Source organism: Crocodylus porosus, unplaced genomic scaffold, assembly GCF_001723895.1.
Source record: "Crocodylus porosus isolate Cpor-Errol unplaced genomic scaffold, CroPor_comp1, whole genome shotgun sequence".
NCBI classification, from domain to species: domain Eukaryota; kingdom Metazoa; phylum Chordata; order Crocodylia; family Crocodylidae; genus Crocodylus; species Crocodylus porosus.
In genome coordinates, this window is record NW_017728926.1 from 15285640 (window position 1) to 15304552 (window position 18913).

The following is an 18913-nucleotide window of genomic DNA, read 5'->3' on the forward strand; positions in this document are numbered from 1 at the left end:
GGCCTCCTTAATAAACTTTTCTAAGATCTTCCCCAGGATAGAAGTCAGGCTAATGGGCCTGTAGTTAGCCGGATGCACTCTCCTCCCTTTCTTGAAGATCGGCACCACATTGGCCTTCTTCCAGTCTTCGGGTACTACACCAGAGCGCCAGGAGTTTTCCAAGATCCGTGCCATTCACATATATGAATCAGATGCCTGTGTCAGCTCAGTTGCTTGTAGCATTATCCTAGTTAAAGATACAGCATCGCTGAATGCTTTCCCTTTTTCAGTTTATGCTGAACAATTCATCATGACAAACAGGAAGGGTTGGTATACTTGGGGTTCCTCATCTAACCATGGTTGTGAAGTCTGTGTGTCGTTCTCACCTCTGCCATACCTTCCTTGGGTGAACTTGGGCAAATCACACTACCTCTTTCTGCAGTTCAGCTTCCCACCTGTAAAATGTAAAATAGTGAAACCCAGCTTTACAGGTTGGTGCTGAGGATAGACATTTTAGTGCATGTAGCACTCCTGGAAGCTGTGGTGATGTGGGACCTTAGGTAAGTCTGCAGCCAACATAAAAAAGAGCAGTGTGGTTACTGTTGGATATGAGTTTCTCCATCTGTCAGATCAAGGAGCCATCAGAATAAGCATAGCTATGTGCAGTAATTTGTTACCTTTGAGGCTTGATTTTAATCCTTAGTAACACGAGATGCCAGCAACACGAGAGAACAGGAGCACCCTGACACACATCCACACCTCTCTCTCCATGTCCCACAGTGTATTATCACATGATTCTCCAAGGTCCTCTGGTCTGGAGCTGCTCAGAGCAAGGATTGAAAATCATTGTTTCGCCCAAGGCTATTTATACTGTGTACATTTTTCTGCACTGGGTAAGGAGGTCAGGACCACCTTTAAAGCACTGGGAGATAATGGGTGCCTGCAACCTTCAGGTGGTTAAATCAGAATGATTTGTATTTGCAGAAGTGGGGGCTGAATTCATTCTTGCTTCTGGCAAGAAGAAAGATGATAAATTATTCTCATTAATCTGTGCTGTAATTTAGACTGTAACTTCCCTGTCAGAGTGAATCTGCTACCTTGTCCATACTGCTCAGCAGAAGCCAAGATCTAACATACTCGGGGTGAGCATCAGTTCATCAGCCAGGGGTGGAGGGCAAGTTAAAAACCAGTGTCCTGTATCTTTGGGAATTAGCCTTTAGTGGCATTGCAGAGAGTTGTGAATTGTCATGGATTTGCACAGTTGAAGTGGACTCTGGATTTCCCCCAGGTTGAGTAGCTCTACTGAGCAAAGTACATCATCCCGGCTGATCCGGAAACATAAACGCAGGAGGAGGAAACAAAGGATGCGGCAGATTGACAGGGTAAGGATGAAACGGGAACATACGGCAGCATGTTTTTCTGAATAGCACAGTGTGCACATGAACGAGGTTACGGGATAGATCTACATCCCCTGAAGTCAGCAGAAAGACTCCCTTGGATCAGGTCTGTAATGACCTAGGAGATTTGAAGCTATATCTCAGATGATAACTGTTCCCTTCAGCCCTTTGCCTTTGAAGCTGAGCGACCCCAATTTTTGCTACATTTCCACAGCCACCTGCTCCCTTTAGACAGCCTCTGCCACAATGCTTTCCTGCCTCACTGTTAAAACTGGGGAGAGAGTTAGTCAAAAAATATTTCCTGAACATGCTTGTGCTGTTTCCTGGTTGTTGTCTTGCATACATTTATGGGATCATGTTTTGTTTGCAAAGCTGTTTAGGGAGATACTTTGATATCTATGAGCACAAGAACTCACAGTCACATGAATATCTTAGCAAGAGAAGAACTTTCTTTAAGCCATCCAGTCAGGAAACAGGCTCCACACCTGTGGTTAGCTCAGACAGAGGATCTCTAATACTGAGCGCATGCTCAGAGCAATTTGCATACAGCCCATGGATGAAATGTATCTTTTTCAAGAATTATAAATAATGAACCAGTTTTAAGAAATCACAGTGGGGACTTGGTTGGCTCCCAAAAAGAAGGAAGGTCTAAATTTGATCAGTTGGTTGCTCCTAACAAATTCCTCCCTACCTGTTATTTTTACTGCCATATTTTAATATATTTTTAAAAGATATGATATTTATGGCTTTTCATTTGCTTTTCTATTTCTTCCAGTCATCCTCCTTTAGCAGCATCACAGATTCCACCATGTCTCTAAACATCATCACCGTCACGCTCAACATGGGTAAGAGGGCATGTAGGATCATAAGATCATAGGAATTTAGTAGAATTGTTGTTTTATTAATAAATGGATTTATCCTAGCGCTGCATATATGGAGTGTTTGCTTTTAAAGTCAGTGTTGTCAAGGATAATTTCAGTCCCCCAGCTACTCTAAAAAGGGCCCAAGTCAGAGGTGTGCAAAATACTGGGGAGCGGATCACTGCTTTGCTTCAGGCCCCAAGCCCTTACTATCACTGCCACGCAATCCCAGCCCTGGCACTGCCCCGCTCATCTGTCCCGCTCCCAGACGTCTCTCTCCGCTCGCCTGCAGCCCCAACCCATCCAGCTGGCCATGTGCACCCTGTCCACGGGGGTCTCAGCCAGTCTCCGTGAAGACCCCACCCGCCCGCTCTGTCAAGCATCCCCAGTGGTAGGTGCAGGGTGGACAGCTCCTGGGTTGGATAGGATCAATTGCCCCTCCCCGCCCCCTGCCATACTGGGAAGGGTCAGCATCTCCTGTTCCCCCTCACCCCAGTGCATAGGGTCAGAGCAGCACCCCTCCACCCTCAGCCTGCAACAGCTCACCAAAACTCCCTAAGTGGCCCTTGAGCCCAAACAATTGCCGACCCTGACCTAAGTCCTCCTTACTTCAGTGGACTCATGTCTAGGTTCAGGGAATGTGAGTTAAACGCTATGACACTTTTAACCACTGCCCAGATTCCCAAATGCAGCTTGTGTCTGGTGGCATGCCTCGGCTCCCCCACTGCAGCTGGCTCAGATTGGCCTTCTTTTGGGCAGGCAGAACAGGGCCTCTGACCCAAGCCACTGCAGGTAAAATTCTCGTCCTTGCAGAAATGGTCCTGCCAAGGCAGATGTTGCCTTCCCTGTCGGGAAGGCAGGCAGCAGGGTGGTGAAGGCCTATGCTGCTGCTGTGCATACTGTCCCCATTGTCCAGCTACACAGAAATGGGCACGGCTGTCAGTCCAGCGCTTTTCAGTAGCACCGAATTCCTGTGGCCTCAGTGAAGTATGGAAAAACAAATGCCGCCTGATGCTGATAAGTGTTTAATATCTAGGTGAAGACAGGACTTTTCAATAGAGTTTCTCTCCCTCATTTATTTAAAATGTGTACATTTTCAACATGTGCTATGAAAAAATAATCTGCAGTCAGCAGCTATCTCCTGCTACAGTGCATGTGCCAGGGACAGTCCACCAGCTCAGCTTACCCTCCCGCTCTGAATGTCGAAAACATCCCAGTTGATTAATGCAGTAGCATTAAGAGAAGACAGATGATGTCCAGGTTTCTCAAGCCCATGGGATGACTCACTGCCAGCTTTCAATGTCCTGCCAATCACCTTGTTTGCTTTCTTTCCCTCCCTCTGTCTATATAGAAAAATATAATTTCTTGGGGATCAGCATCGTAGGACAGAGCAACGACCGGGGTGACGGTGGGATTTACATTGGCTCTATTATGAAAGGAGGGGCCGTGGCAGCAGATGGTCGTATTGAACCGGGAGACATGCTTCTACAGGTTGGTCCATGTCTGAAAAATGATACTGCTGTCTGAGGCATTAGTGGCTTCAGGTCAGCCTTTATATGGGGATGCTTCGCGCTGTGGTCTGTGAGCAAAATTCTTCTCTGTGCAGAGGGGCTTGCCTAAGGCATTTTATCGCTTGGGCCCCCCACTCTTTGCTGTTTGATTTGCACTCCCTTTGCTCACTGGATGACCAACTCTGCTGCAAGATAGCTGCACCTTCCCCAGCAAATGAAAACATTTTAATGCTAATCACATTTGGTGCCTCACCTACAGTTCTTGAGTGTATATTGTTAATCGCCATTCTTAGGGAAATACACAACATTAAACTAATCCAAATGGGTCCTTCCCCTGTCTGTTGCAATATGGGACCATCTGTATTTTTTGTGATCTGTTCTAGGTGAATGATGTCAACTTTGAGAACATGAGCAATGATGATGCAGTACGGGTTTTGCGGGAAATAGTCTCCAAGCCTGGGTAAGTGCCTTTCCAGATCCCTTCTTTCCTCTCCTCCTTCTCCTTCTCTTGCCATTATGAGTACTGAGAAAACTGCAAAGAGTTTGGCAGTTCAGTTGGGATAAGTATGTAGAGCATGGACACTAATCTCAACTCTTTGACCTTCTTGGTGCAAGTGCTAAACAGGTGAGATCCTGTGTGCTGATATACCTGACAAAATGAACACAAGCTGGGAGTCGTCATACTGTTTCATTCCCTGCAGGGTTTCTAGGACCTAGTTCCTTTATAGGGTGGGACTTTCAAAGACCTCCACAGCTGCTGATCCTGCATTTTTCGCCAGCACTGAATTCCTGTTGCTCAGATAATATGTGCGGATCCAGCCTGATGCTGGCACGCAGTCCCTGCACTGACTTCTTTGGAGGCAAAGTGTCTATGGAAGGACAGGGCTTCCATTGAAGAGGCAACATGCCCAACGCTCTGATTATTACAGCAGGTATGGGAGGTAGATCATCCAGCCGGTAGTATGACAATTTGGCCAGCATCTCAGAAGCCTCTTTCCAAATGAAGAACAAAGATGTTTCCTGCAGTGCTGTAGTGTCAGTCTCACAGCTTCTACAAGGAAGGAGAATAGAGTCATCCTTACTTGTTTTTCTTATTTTCAGACCTATCAGCCTAACAGTAGCCAAATGCTGGGACCCCACACCCAGGAGTTACTTCACCATCCCCAGGGGTAAGTGAGCAGCCAGCTTTGTGGTGTTGACAGACGCAGAGAATTCATAGCAAAAAAACCCACAGGGTCCAGGCATTTCCTCACTATTAAATCCTGGTGAGTGGAGCCTGCCAAAGTCTGATTTCTTTCTTATTGCTTTCTTTTGTTGTTTCAGCTGAACCAGTGAGGCCAATCGACCCTGCAGCGTGGATCTCTCATACCACAGCCATGACGGGAGCATACCCCCGTTACGGTATGAGCCCCTCCATGAGCACCATCACATCTACCAGCTCCTCACTAACAAGCTCAATTCCCGATTCGGAAAGTAAGTCACACTGCGGCCAGCACAGGGCAGGTATCTTCTGCTCAGGGCCGGCAGTGTAGAGCTATACAAAAAGCAAAACAAACCACAAACCAAACCACAAGCACAATGCAAACAACAGCTGCAAAGAAAACCTGTATTTTTCTATTTATTTTATTTTTGACTTTTGTGGGGAGCATAAAACTTTCCAAAGGTCAAAGGTTAAAACTGCAATAACTCAACACCAGTTGGGCAAAGGTTCACACTTTGGAGAGGATGGTTTCTGGCCCTTTAAGAGAGTTTCCTATCATCCTATCAGAAGCCAGTGGGTGGGGAGTCTTTACTTTACTTTACATCAATCCCTTAAAGGGATAGAAACCATTTTGTCCCAAATGAATAACCTTGCTTGCGAGACAGCAGGGCACCATAGCAGGAATCTTTCTATTGACATTCACGATAGACATCCCAATTGTATTAGGATTTTTAGTGGGTTTCCTCTTTATGGAACTCTATTAAACAAACAGAAAAGAAAAGAGAAAGTGAAGCTGTGCTTTCTGAAACAAAGGATCAGATTTATTCCCCTCCAACAATCTGTTCTTGGAGTTTTCAAGTTATTAACTTGGAAATTTTAGAGCTGAATACACAAAACTGAAGGAATGAAAGGCTTGACTCCTTGTGTTCTCTCTGACATGAGTGCAAGACAAAATGCAGCCCCTGATTTGTAAGCACCCTGCCATAATGCAAGACAAGTAAATATAAATGATGTTTCCTGAGCTTTTGGCTGCAATTCAAGAAAGCTTCCTTATTCAAGATACCACTTAAGTACTTGCTTAAGCCTCTTTGAAGTCAAAGACACTCAGCACATGCTTAAATGTCCTGGATAAAAGAGGAATAAAGAGATTGGATACTAAAACTATGCAGGAGTGGTTCGCCTCTTCAAGTGTGTTGCCACCTAGTGTTCTACCATGAGCCACGAAGTCTACTTGAGTTTTGATGCTCGCATTGCAGTGAATGCTCAGCCCAACCTTGCTAAATTGTACGGGCTGGGGAGATATTTCCTAATGGCCCATGAACAGGAAATTGTAGAGTCTTTTGGCCTAAGTCAGGATCAGATTCCTGTCTCGGTCTCTTACTCACAAATGGGGAAGTCCTGAGTGAACGACAGTGCCCTTTTTTCAAGTGGAAGCGATGTTGGTGCTGGTTTTCCATAATAGTTCATCTTTATTTACAAAATAAAGCCAGCATTTTACAAAGTGACTCTTCCAAAAGAGCTGATGTCTGGGGTATGAGTGCTTAGAATTATATACAAGTGAGGGCCCGGAGAGAGATCTCAAGTGGAACACCCAAAACCCCTGAGTTACTCCCAAATTACAGGCCCCCTTTAACCATGTGTGTCTGTGTAGATTAGAAGGAAAAACTGGTTATAGGAGTGTCACTTACTCACACCTCTTTAAATATGTGCTTTGCACAGGAAATATTCTAATTGCACATGGTAATAGTGAAAAGGCTGATTCTTTTGAAGAATCATAACACTGCTGCTCATCTCTTGACGTTCTTTCAGCTCCAAGTTGAATTTTGCAATGATGCAACCTAACTTAGACATGTTAGGGAACTTTGCATCTTTAGTAGGACACATTTCTTTCTTTCAGATTTCCACTATAGAAATATATAGAAGGGAAGAGAACCTTTCACACAAATTTTTAAACCAATCTGTATCACAGGTCTATCCATTCTTGATAGACTCTAGAAGTTACTTTAACTTCTAGAAGTGGAGACAGAAGGTTTTTTTTCCATGAAGGCCTTGGTCAGTATATAACCCAGGAAGCCAGTTGAACTCATATGCTCAGTTCAGCAAGCGCTGCAGCATTTGGCTAAGTTGAAACCTAAATGAAATAGGTCTTTCTGAGCAATTTCTACAAACATCTATGGAAACCCTTTTGGTTTTCTCCCCAGGACATTCTGAAGAACTTTTTCAGATGGGAGAAGGTTTACAGAAAGACAAAAGCAGTACAGACCTTGACTGATCATTTACAGAGCTTTTGGATTAATGATCACTGACCAAATCTTTCTTGGGCAGATGTTTGGTTCAAGTATGAAACCCAATAATGTCTGTGAGTTGGGGGTGCCTTTGTGATTGAAAGGACCAACAAATTCCTCCAGACTGGGTGGTTTCCCTCTCTTTCCCTTCCTCCTGTTCTCTCTGATTTCATAAGCAGGCAGTAGCTAGAATGACATTCTCACCTTGAAACTCTGAGGAGGGAGTTATCATCTCTCTTGTAGGTCTAGTGGCTCGGCATCTCTCTAGATATTAGGTGGCACCAGGAAAAGGGAAAAATATCGGCAGTCAAAGGTGAGCAAACCACTCACCCCACCACAGTTTTATCTTGAGATGCGTTTTTCAGTCTTATGCACACTAGAGATTACCGGAGTCTAGCGTCTCTGCTGATTGCTGTCAAACAATGAGAGCCTGTTACTCTGTTGACATTCCTCTTAAAACATTAATGTATCAGGTGCCTTGATGCACAGTAAAGTGATTTAGAAATGTGGAACGCAGACACCCTCTTAATCACATGCCTAAAACAAAGGTTGCGTGAGAGCACAGCTGCTCTTTTGGAGATTGCTTTTCCCTTCTATGCCTGTGGTGCAAAATTTCCCCCTTTTTTTTTTTTTTTTTTAACTCGGGTAGGAGAAAAATCTGAAAGCAGAAGAAAGAGGGGGATTGCTTTGGAGAGGGAGTAGTCACAATGGACTTGGAATCAGGACTCCAGTTTCCATTCCTGGCTGCCACTCGCTCAGATGAGTCCATTAGCTTCGCCATGGCTCAACGTCCCCACCAACAAGATGGACGTGGCACTGCTGACACACCCCATCACCATGTGCTGAGCTTTGATTCATTCATTCTCGTTCTCAAAGCATTTTGAGATCCCCAGGTGGCAGGTACTAGAGAAGGGCAGCATTTTCTTATAAGCAGTTTTGTTGCATCTTTCTTGAAGAGCAGCAAGGTTGATAAGACGCTGCCCTGCCATTCATTCAGTTCCCTTTCCTGTCTTCTCCACTGTGGGCCAGTTCACCTGGAGGCAGAACAGAAGCAACCAATCCAGGTCTCACTGGGGAGGAAGATTGGACTTAACACGTTGACGGCTCAAGCCCTGGCCACGTGGACAGACTTGCCCTGAAACAGGGAACTTGGAGGCAAAAGCTTCTGAAGCAACTGCATACGAACAAGCTGCTATCTTGAGGAGGAATCACGCTGGATTGCAAGCAGGATAACTTTTTCTGGGGGAAGGGGATAGCTTTGCTTGCCACTAAAGCAGATGAGAGCTTTAGGTCTTAAAGGAACCCACAACACAGCAGGGCATGTCTGTTCTGCTCTCCCTAATTCTTCACAGCAGTTCCCTTAAACACAGGACCCCTGAGGGTCTTGAACACCCAGTCACTGCTTCAATTATGCTCCTTCCCAGGGCATTGCTCTTGAGCCTGGCTTACCCACTCACTCCTGCTCCACACATGCTAGCCCCAGAAATGAGCTGGCGAAGCCACCAGGAGAGAGCTCCCTCCTCTGCTTTTGAGATGTCGGTCTCTGCCTTGTCTCTGCTGCGCTTGAGAGCAGGTATAGGGGGTGCCTTTAACTGCCTCATTGCCTGGTTTGGTGCCGGCAGAGTGTATCATCAGGGAGCCCTGTAGATGTATCTTATGAGACCAGACAGACCCAGATTTCCACATTAATTATTGCTGTAAAAAAACTACCTCATTTTTCTCTAATAATTTTAACTCCCTTCTAGGCAGTGTTCTCTGGCAGTAACCTGTAGTATTCTCTGTGTGGGGCCAGTTCCCATGCCAGCTTACCTATAAAAGCAGACCTGAATTCCTCTGTTTCAAATGCTCACTTGATTTTTGTGCACTTGGCCTCTCCACATTCATTCTAGACATCCTTGGGTGTAAAAGAATATATCATTCTCTAGGGAGAGCCCTGAACATTGCAAAGCTTGTCTTGAAAGTTGTAGGGCTTGAGGAGTTGATCCAAAGCCTACTGAAATCAATGGGAGTTTTTCTGTATTGACACCAGGGGGCTTGGGTCCAGACCACTTCTGTGGAACTCCATTTTGATAAAGGAACCCTGTCTGGAGCTCCGTGTTCATGCCCCAAAACCAGATAGCCTGTGCCTTGACAAATGCACATGTGAGTTCAAGTGAAGATGCAAAGTAGACATGGCCAGAGGTGAGGTGTATCAGCATTGTGCTGCTGCATGTACTTTCCTTTTCTCTGATCTTTGAAAGTGGATAGGCAAAGCTGGGAGACCAGGGTGCCACTCAGAAAAGTCTGGAAAAGCCTGATAATATCTCATTCAGGAAAAAGTAGGTGTTTCCCTCCTGCCTGTACTTGCACTCATATAATCACTTAATGCAGCCATGTTGTCAGGCCTAGAGTTATGAGGCAGCGTCCAGTCCTGTTTTGGTACATTTTTTCTGATGTAACCAAGAGTTTTCCTATTTGAATAACCACCAGCAGAACTATAGCCTGCTTAATTGGTCTTGTTTTCCCTCTTGCGCTTTCTAATGACATCATGTTGAGCTAGATATAGAATATAGGTTTCCATGAAAATCCAGTTTATTGCTCCCCACATATTTACATCAGACTTTTTTTGTTTCAGAAAAAATAAAAAATATATATTGCTTTTTGCTACTAACCAGACTAACTAAAGCAAAAGCAAGATCTTAGCGTTGCTCAGCGTGTATGAAGGTATAAAAACCTCACGTGTGTTTGGTGCACGGTGCTATATTTCATGCATGTAGATGTGCACGTATCAAAATGGATGTTTTTGAGTTTTCATTGTTCCATACTTGTGCCTCTTACCAAAATCCGAGTGTGGCTGAAGTGAAATAAAACGGATTCCTTTGATGGGTGGCTCAGGGGTATATATATGAGAGATGGGCCTAGGCTGCTAAATCTGGAACCACGTGGTGGGTATGATTTTTTTCAGAGCTGGGAGGATGGGAGGCAGGGGTTGCTTTCTAGTGGGTGGCCATTAAAAACTGAGGATAAGCTGGGGATTGGATCAGTCGGCTGGCGTTTGAGGTGTGTGCCCATTTCTAAATATCGTCATCTCTAGCAAGCCCAAGAGCTGCTACGTTAACAGTCTGGGTAGAGAAAGAAGGCCTGGATGGGTGGATAACTAAATTGTAAGGTACCCACCCCAGAGTGTCATACCAAGGGCAGGGAGGCCACACTGACTTCTGCCCAGCCAGGACTGGAGATCTAGCGGGCCCTTGCTTCTTCCAGGAGCCTCTTGAACCATACACAATGCAGGAGGGTGAAAGGAGAACAGTAACAACCACTCAGTGCTACAGCTCTTCCAAACCCCTCTGCAGGAGGGAGCTGCATGGGGGAATAGATGTTCTTAGATCTCATTTCCCTGGCTTGTAAAGCTGTCTGTCATTTGTGTACCACTAAACAGGTCATTTTGCAGGAGCCCGCTAGCCTGCCTCATCTGTATTGATACTGGCTTTCTTGTACTTTCCTGATCTACTCCACTTCTTCCAGTAAGGCCTGTGGCCTGATCCTGTTAACCTGAGTGCAAGGTGCCTGCACAGTCTTTTATGTCCCATTGCAATTGGCACCATTCATAGTAATAAACCTAAAGCCTAACGTAGAAACAATAAGTACCCATTCCTACTGCCGCTGCACATACAGCTGCCGCTCCACCTTCAGTAGATTTGAATGTGGAAGGGATGTGGACTGCAGTACGAACAGAAAATAGCCAGCGTCTTGGGCGTTCTCCCCTGTGATGCTAAGTGCAGAGGAGTGGAGCGAAACAGGACAGTAATAACGGTAAATCCACAGGGCTCCTGTGCTCCACGACTTAAACCAGTCTCACCAAGGAGATTCTTTTCTGAGTCTGTATGAAGGCTCTAATTCTGTATCAATAACGAGAATGAGTCTCTGGTATCTTGGGCCAGATCCTATTCTGCCCCTTAGGTGTCTAAGTGCATTCCTTTGCCACCTTGCTCGAACCCCTGAGAAACCGTTAATGCTCTATTTTGGTCATCCTACCCTTAAGACTAAGTCACAAAAGCATAAAGAGGAGGAAGACCCACCTGACTTTTTTGTTGAAGAGAAGCATACTTAGATGCCTACATACCACTTAGATGCCTGATAGATGGGCTGAGATCTGGCATCTGAATCTCACGTCTGCTTAATCCAAACAGTGAGCTGAAAAGAAGCGACTTTCTCTCTGCAAACCCAGCCGGGTTCGGAGAAGCATGTAACCTGTCTTCCTTTCAGAATTAGAAGAATCTCCCTTAACTGTGAAGAGCGACATGGCCACTATCGTCAAGGTTATGCAGTTACCTGACTCAGGCCTCGAAATCCGAGACAGGATGTGGTTGAAAATTACCATCTCCAATGCAGTAATAGGTAAGGAGTTCACAGGGGTGCTGTAGAGACCACCCAGCCTTTTATTAGGAAGCAATTGACTTTTAGAGCCATTTGGAGTGCCCATCCCACCACCATGTGTTTTATGTGGGAAAGAATCTAGTCTTGAGGGAGGCAACAGCTCTAGTTTTGAACCTGGGTGGGCAAAGGCTAGGCAAGTTTCTGTGCCCAGTATCCCATTGTAGCTTGCCCCTTACTTATAATACTCTTTCTGTTCCAGTCCTGTGTCTGCATGCTCTGGCAAAGCCCCACCGTCCAGAATAGCATCACTTCCTACCACTCCAGTCCTAAATATCTTTCAGTTCTGCCAAGGCATCTCAGTTATGGCAGAAATTACCCCCTTTATTGTAGCTTTGATTAGAGACTGCCTAGATAGTCAGTATCATGGCAGTTTTCCATGAACAAGCCACTTCTAAAATATCCGAATATTAGTCAAATATGTGAATATTAATAGAATATTAATTGGTACTCCCAACTATTCATCACTCTCTAAACTGGTGCCTGGTGGTAATGGCAGCACCTAGAGCTGTGTCCCACTGGAGGATGGTTGCATTTCAAGGCTGAGGCAAATTAAAGGTGGTGTGAAAATACGCTCTTAAGGTCTTAGGTTTCTTGTGCTTTGTTTTTGTAGTCCCTAGCCCAAAGGCATGGTGACCTGAATGAAGCATGGGTACTTTGTGATAGACAAGGGTGATAGGAAGATGAACATTTGACGGCTGGAGGTGACTTTGAGATGATTCTCTCCCTCTCCTCTCTGTGCACCTACAGGGGCAGATGTGGTTGACTGGCTTTACACGCACGTGGAGGGCTTCAAAGACCGACGAGAGGCTAGAAAATACGCCAGCAGCATGTTAAAACATGGCTACCTCAGGCACACTGTGAACAAAATCACCTTCTCGGAGCAGTGCTATTACGTCTTTGGGGACCTCTGTGGCAGTAAGTTCCTCACCAGTGAAGAGCAGAGCTGTGGGGATGGGGGGTCACAGGTGTGTCTCTGAGACCAGAGATCTCCTTTCCTCCCCAGATCAAGTTCTCTCTCCATGAGATAAACATTTGGGTCACCTGGGCAGAAAGGGTGGGTCAGTCTTGAAACAGGGCAGTTGAATGGGACTTAGGAGATCTTGGCTACGCTGTGTCACCTTGGGTCTCAATTCCCAAGCTTATTGCGGTTTACAGTTTCCCCCAGTGAGGATAATATTTCCTGTTATTTAATATAGTGTTTTTGTGGCAAGGCCATTCTATCCTGATCCACCAGGGTTGGGGTCTGATTAATCACTTGGATGGTACTACAAAGCCCCATTTTCTTTTTTTTTTTTTTTTCTTTTTCCTTGGAAATAGGTGGATAGTAAATTGGAGGGACACCCTGGCTGTTCCTGAGACACTGAACAGAAAGATCAAAATGTCTCTGGGGGCGGTTGGCAAACCTAGGCTGAGAGGATCCAAGGGTTTGCAAAGCTAGGCTGATAGCCTAATAAGAACAAGCTTTCTGAGGCATCTGGTTCAGTCTATGTCTGATCAAGTTAGAGGTGTCCTGAGAGCAGCCTCTGTCATAATATTTTGGCACTTCCTCTTCCAGCTGTGACCTGAAAGTTCAGGGACTGCACGAAGATCTGATAAGAAATAAGTTAATTGGCCCTTTCCTGATCTATAAGAGGGCTTTACCCAGGGTAGTTCAGGGGGGTTCCAAGTCATGTAACCCATCCCTTGATGTTCGTTGGCTGTTTGTGAACTCCAGTTCTCTGAAAACTTGGAGCAAGGCTTCCAGAAGGACGTGTGCACAATTCTGTGCTTCATTTCTCAGTTCTCAGTGGTGGCAGATGACAGAACAAGGAGCAATGCTCTCAAGTTGCAGCAAGGGAAGTTTAGGGTAGATGTTATGAAGAACTCTCTCGCTAGCGGGGTAGTAAAGTACTGGAACAGAGAGGTGGTGGACTCTCCATCCTTGGAGGTTTTTAAGACCCAGGTTGACAAAGCCTTGGCTGGGATGATCTAGTTGGGGACGGTCCTGCTTTGAGCACGAGGTTGGACTAGATGGCCTCCTGAGGTCTTTTCTGTGGTTCTGTGATTTCCATACACGTTTGCTCTGATTGCTTCATTTCATTGACCTGCCCAAATGGTTGTTTCCACAAGTTGCACATCAAACTGGAACTTCCAGCTTTGATGAGTAATGTGTACATAGTAGAAGCTTGCAGCTGTATGCATATTTTTGCACCCGCAACTGTGCATGCAAGCTTGAGAAAACCTGAGGCTCTAGGTTAAGTATTCCTGCCTACTCTCTCATGTACAGTATTTTGACTGAACTGCTGAAACAAAGTCCCAGGCCAATGCACTGGTTGTCACGGTGCATGTTGATAGTACCACGGTCTTAACTGCTATGGGAAAGCACTGCCCTCAAGTTTCCTTTCTCTCTGCAGATATGGCTGCATTGAACCTCAACAACGGGTCAAGCGGAGCCTCAGATCAGGACACTCTTGCTCCACTCCCACATCCTGCTGCACCCTGGCCATTAGGCCAAGGGTACCCCTATCAGTACCCACTCCCTGCTCCATGTTTCCCACCAGCATACCAGGACCCAGGCTTCAGCTATGGCAGTGGCAGTGCGGGTAGCCAGCAAAGTGAAGGTAAGCTTTTGAGTTGTGCATGCGCTCTTACAGCTCCCATTATTCCTGGCCATTTGCTTGACTTCCTGAGTCCTGTCCGTGCTCCCTTCCTTGTGGTTTTGTGTGCTGCATGAGTGGATTTGGTGTGACTTCACTGAATCAAGACTCTCTTTGCAAACGCAAGGGAGTGGGTTAGCCTCTCAGCCCTGCATTGGAACTGCCAATGACAGTCTAATTGAGCCCACGCACTATGCTATCTGTATAGCTATGCCACAGCTCAGCACACCACACCACATGCAAGGGGGAGCTAGACACAATGCTGCTTGCCATGTCCAATGTGGCATGGGTGTCTGTACCTTTCCTACCCCACAGCATCTCATATGAGTCTAGCACTCGCCTATTGCTAATTAATCAAACACAAATGACTCAGTCCTCATCTGGAAGTAGGTATAGAAACACCTTTGCTGCCTCAGAGGGAAAACTAAGGCCCAGGGTGGGGGGACACCTGGTTTTCAGAGGTACGAGTCACTGGAGGGATGTCGAGACCATTCAGCTTTACTTCCACTTTGGGAGTCTGTGACTAAACTGGAATGAGAATTGAGGCTTCTGGTTTCCTCTTCCCTGCTCAGTGCAGAAGGGATGTTCACGTCTCCTTTTTGCATGAGACCAGAAAGAAGGGTGCTCTGCTCTCTGAAAAGCCATGTAGTGGGGAGCAATTGCGCTCTAATGCACACTATGCAAGTTGGATGCACTGACTTCCTCCTTTTCAACCCCAAGACCCCCTTACCACTTCGCTTCTATGAGCACCATAACAAAATAAGTCTCTTGCACAACTAGAGGAGGTCCTGTGGTTTCAGTGTGAATGCTGCGCTTGGCAACACTGCCGGTGACAAACAGCAAAGCTCTCTAGGAGTCTCCAAGTTTGGGTATGGATTTTGGTAAAGAGTAAGGTAAAGAGCCAGTCATTTGGATGCAGCCCCTTCAGATATAAACTTTGCCACTTTGGTTTTGCAAAACCAAATTGACAGTCCCATCAAAAGAGCTCTCATAGGATTTCCAACATTTCCACATTTGCCCTCAATTAGAAACAAGAAGCGTGTCTGGTAGAGAAACCAAGAGTATGTTTAAAGGTTACAGGACTTTAGCCAGTCACATCATGCCCACCCTGCCTCTTGGGGTATGATATTTTCCTCATCCACTTCACCAGTCCCTGTGAGCAATCCAGTATTAGATCCTTGCTGCTGGAGTAGGAAAGGTACAGTGTTTTCCCCGTGCAGCTTGGGCTGCCAGCTAGGAGAGCCTTGTGCAAGGCAACGAGAGTATCTCGTTTTGAAGGGTTGGACTTTCCTTGTTCTTCTTTTGGAAACTGCGCTGCTGTGGTGTTTCTTGTTTTGTAACTGTGTTATTCCCTTGTTTTGTTCTGAGCAAGCATTAGACTGAAGGATTCATAGAGGAATGGCTGTCTCTAGGGGATTGGTAAGCTTCAAATGCCTCCATAATAATGACTCCATAGCATGATCATTTAGACTCTTGTGACCCCAATGTGTAGTTGTTTCCTTTTTCTCCTGTTTTCTTTCCAATTGTCATAGGTGCTCTGCCTGTCCCAGTGCACAGTACCCTAGTCCCATGGCATTAACAAAGGCAGCAGTCTGACTGACCCCCGTGGAGAGGCTTTGATGTGCGACTGAGGCACAGCAGTCCCAAAAGGATGGCACCAGACGCCTCGCTGTCAGCATACAGACTTGGCAGTTGTGTCCTTTGTCACCCTTGTTATGTCACCTTACAGAATGCAGCGTCCTGCTGTATTAGTCCTGTAAGCTGCTTCTGGAATAGAAGTACCCACCAGCGCGCTACATTTGCACTTCCACGGGCTAGCACTTGAGTATTTTCCAGTGACCCGAGATGTGCCGACTGCTGGACCCAATACAGAATCCCTCTGTGCTGGGTGTTTAGAAATCAGAGATACAGCACAGTGGAAGAACATGAACTGGGCATCAGATTTTCTTTTCTTTTTAGCCCCTCTCTCTGTGACACGGTGGATCCCTTGTACAGCAGCGCTGGGTCCATCTGGGTGTGCACTGTTCACTCAGGATGGAATTCCTCTGGTGCGGAAAGGCACAGCTCTACATGTGCGAGGAGAGCCTAGTCATTCTCAGCCTCTCATATCCTCAAGCCAGATACAGCAAATTTCCAACAGATGCCAGACAAAATCCTGAACTCTTGAGAGGTTCGGGGTAGGAGAAAAGGCTGGCAATGAGGCGTAGGTCCTTTTCCCAATTGGCTTGACAGCTTGGGTTGATGTCCATTTAGTCTGAAACATGACACTGTCTCTCCTGGTGATACCCAGGGTGCCTGTTTCCCTTTTATGGAAGGTCTGGGCCCCCTGAAAGGAAAAGCAGCTGTGTGATGAGACCCACTAGAAATCACCGTTTGTATTAGGAAAGCACTTAGAGCCCTAAAGCACCATCAGGGCTCCATTGTGCTGGGCACCATACAGATAAGAAGTGAGAAACAACCTCTGCCCCAAAGGCCTTACAGTCTAGAGAGACAAGAAAAAGGGCAAGAGGGAAAATAAAGGCCCTGAAGGTGAAGGGACATGACAAGCCAGTGGTCAAGCAAGAAACAGGATTTGGCATTCCAGAGTCCTAATCCAGTTGCCCCAAGGGCACATCTGGACTGTTTCTGGTGCATCCAGGGAGGGCTGCTCTCAAGCAGGCTTTGCTTGCTGGGGTGTGCTCACATGCACTAAACCTGGAAATGCAGTAGCAGAGCCACTCCAGGGATTTCCTTCAGCTATGGAGACCAGGAGTAACAGGCCTGAGTGCCAGGAAAACAGCATAAGCAATCAGGACTTGTGGTAGAGATTATATCTTGTATTAAACCAACTCGATTTTTTTCAAAAAAAATGTTTTTAATTGCAAGCTTTTGGGCACAAACACCCTTCATCAGGCATAGGAAAAAACATTCTTTAGCATTGTAGAAAATGAGGGCTGGAAGGGACCTCAGGAGGTCCAACCCCCTGCTTGGAGCAGGACTATCCCCAACGAGACCATCCCAGCCAAGGTTTTGTCTAGCCCGGTGTTAAAAACCTCAAAAGATGGAGATTCCACAATCTCTCTGGGTCGCCTGTTCCAGTGCTTTACTGCCCTCCTAGTGAGGGAGGTTATACATTTGAAAATACTGAAATGCGTTGTAAAAGTTCTCTTGGGTAGAAATGGAAGTTCATATTTCATAGGAGAATTGAAGGTGCAGTAAAATCTCCTGCTTGGAGCAGTTCATTTTATGGGAAAACAGCACAGACACCCCAAAATGGCTCGTCTTCCCCAGCCTTCCCCTGGGTACCCCAAGAGGCAATTCCCAGGACATTTCAGAGCCTGCATGGTTTAGGAGGCAGAGCGATGGAGTGGGTTTGTGCGTCCGACTGTGCCAGAGAGTGAAGACCGATCATCTCAGTCATGGCAGAGTAAAAAGCAGCTTTTCTCAGCTGCTAGAAAGCAAATTCTTTGAAACCGAAGATGTCAGTTTAATACTGGTTTAAAATGGGCCTTTGAGACAGAAAATGCTGACACAGCTGTGCACATAGCACAGCTTTTAGGCTGAGCTGTGTGTCTTTAAGCTAGGCCTTTCCCAGCTGCCAAACATACAACAGTATCATCAGAAGGGCTTTAAACACAAAGATCAGGAAGACTTATCTTCGGCAGGATGCTTGTTCTTCGGCAGGGTTTAAAAGCACGCAAGAAATGGATCCAGTCCAGTGTGCTACTGGTATGTTGAGGGGCGACAGAGGCTGAGCAGCTGCCTTTGTTCTCGTCAGCCGCACTACAGCTGCGATGTCTTACCTTCTGTGGCTTTGCAGCCAGTGGAGGAACCCAGGTTTCCTTGCAAAGGGAAGGCGGAGTGCACCCATTTACCTTCTGGATTAATTGCTCCTCACCTTGACCCTCGGAAAATTAAGTCAATTAGAGGCCCTGCTCCAGGCGCTTGGAGAGTCTTGACTATTGGGGGAACGGGGCCCAGAGCCTGTCCTGACCCGGCGGAGTTCTTGATGCAGGAAAGTCTCTCTAGATCAGCGTCAAGCTTTCTGCCGGGCTCTGAAACCTGCCAGGAGCTTATACCTCTGGGGAAGCCGCAGCAAGGAGGATAGAGCTGAGGCAAGAGTGGATCCGAGAGGCGGCAGGGGGATCAGTTTGTAGCAGATGGTTTGCTATTGCTCAAAGGCTAATGTAACATGGGGACTCTCTCCTGCTGCTCTTAGTGACCCAGTGCATTGGGACTTCTTCCCCTCTGGGCGCATATTGATATTTATGTAAAGCAGCTATGGGAGAAGCTGCGCAGTAAGATTTGTGTGGTGGTTGCTACCTTTCGGATGGTGATGGGCACAGAGTCCGTTCAGTCTGAGATGAGTTATAATAACCGCTTTGCGGTAACTCTGTCTCTGTCACTCCTGCGTCTCTTCTGCCTGGAGGGAAGGCTGAAACAGTCAGCCTGTTAATGACTAATTATGATCCGCTGTAGATCTTTATTAGATCATTATGAGAGGTTTGATGCTAAAGCTCAGGACTTGGGTAGGGCTGTGTGTTCTCAGAAGGCCTCGCTGCCACTGTGAGATGGCTGAATAAACGTGGCTATCCCCACCAGCCGATGGGGAACTGAGGCCCAGGACAAAGAGGGAGCTTGTCTAGATT

The 18913-nt window shown here is 46.4% G+C and overlaps 1 protein-coding gene across 3 annotated transcripts in view; it reads left to right on the forward strand.

The window, feature by feature from the left end:
• Positions 1-18913, forward strand: part of DVL1 (dishevelled segment polarity protein 1) — a 50157-nt gene that overhangs the window by 25180 nt on the left and 6064 nt on the right. For 2 of the 3 annotated variants that reach the window (XM_019541576.1, XM_019541579.1), the window contains 9 exons: positions 1268-1361; positions 2152-2221; positions 3588-3727; positions 4131-4207; positions 4849-4916; positions 5071-5220; positions 11479-11610; positions 12397-12564; positions 14043-14249. In XM_019541576.1, the coding sequence (XP_019397121.1) occupies positions 1268-1361; positions 2152-2221; positions 3588-3727; positions 4131-4207; positions 4849-4916; positions 5071-5220; positions 11479-11610; positions 12397-12564; positions 14043-14249 (1106 nt within the window). The remainder of the gene's footprint in view (positions 1-1267; positions 1362-2151; positions 2222-3587; positions 3728-4130; positions 4208-4848; positions 4917-5070; positions 5221-11478; positions 11611-12396; positions 12565-14042; positions 14250-18913) is intronic. The other variant, XM_019541578.1, reaches the window with a different exon arrangement.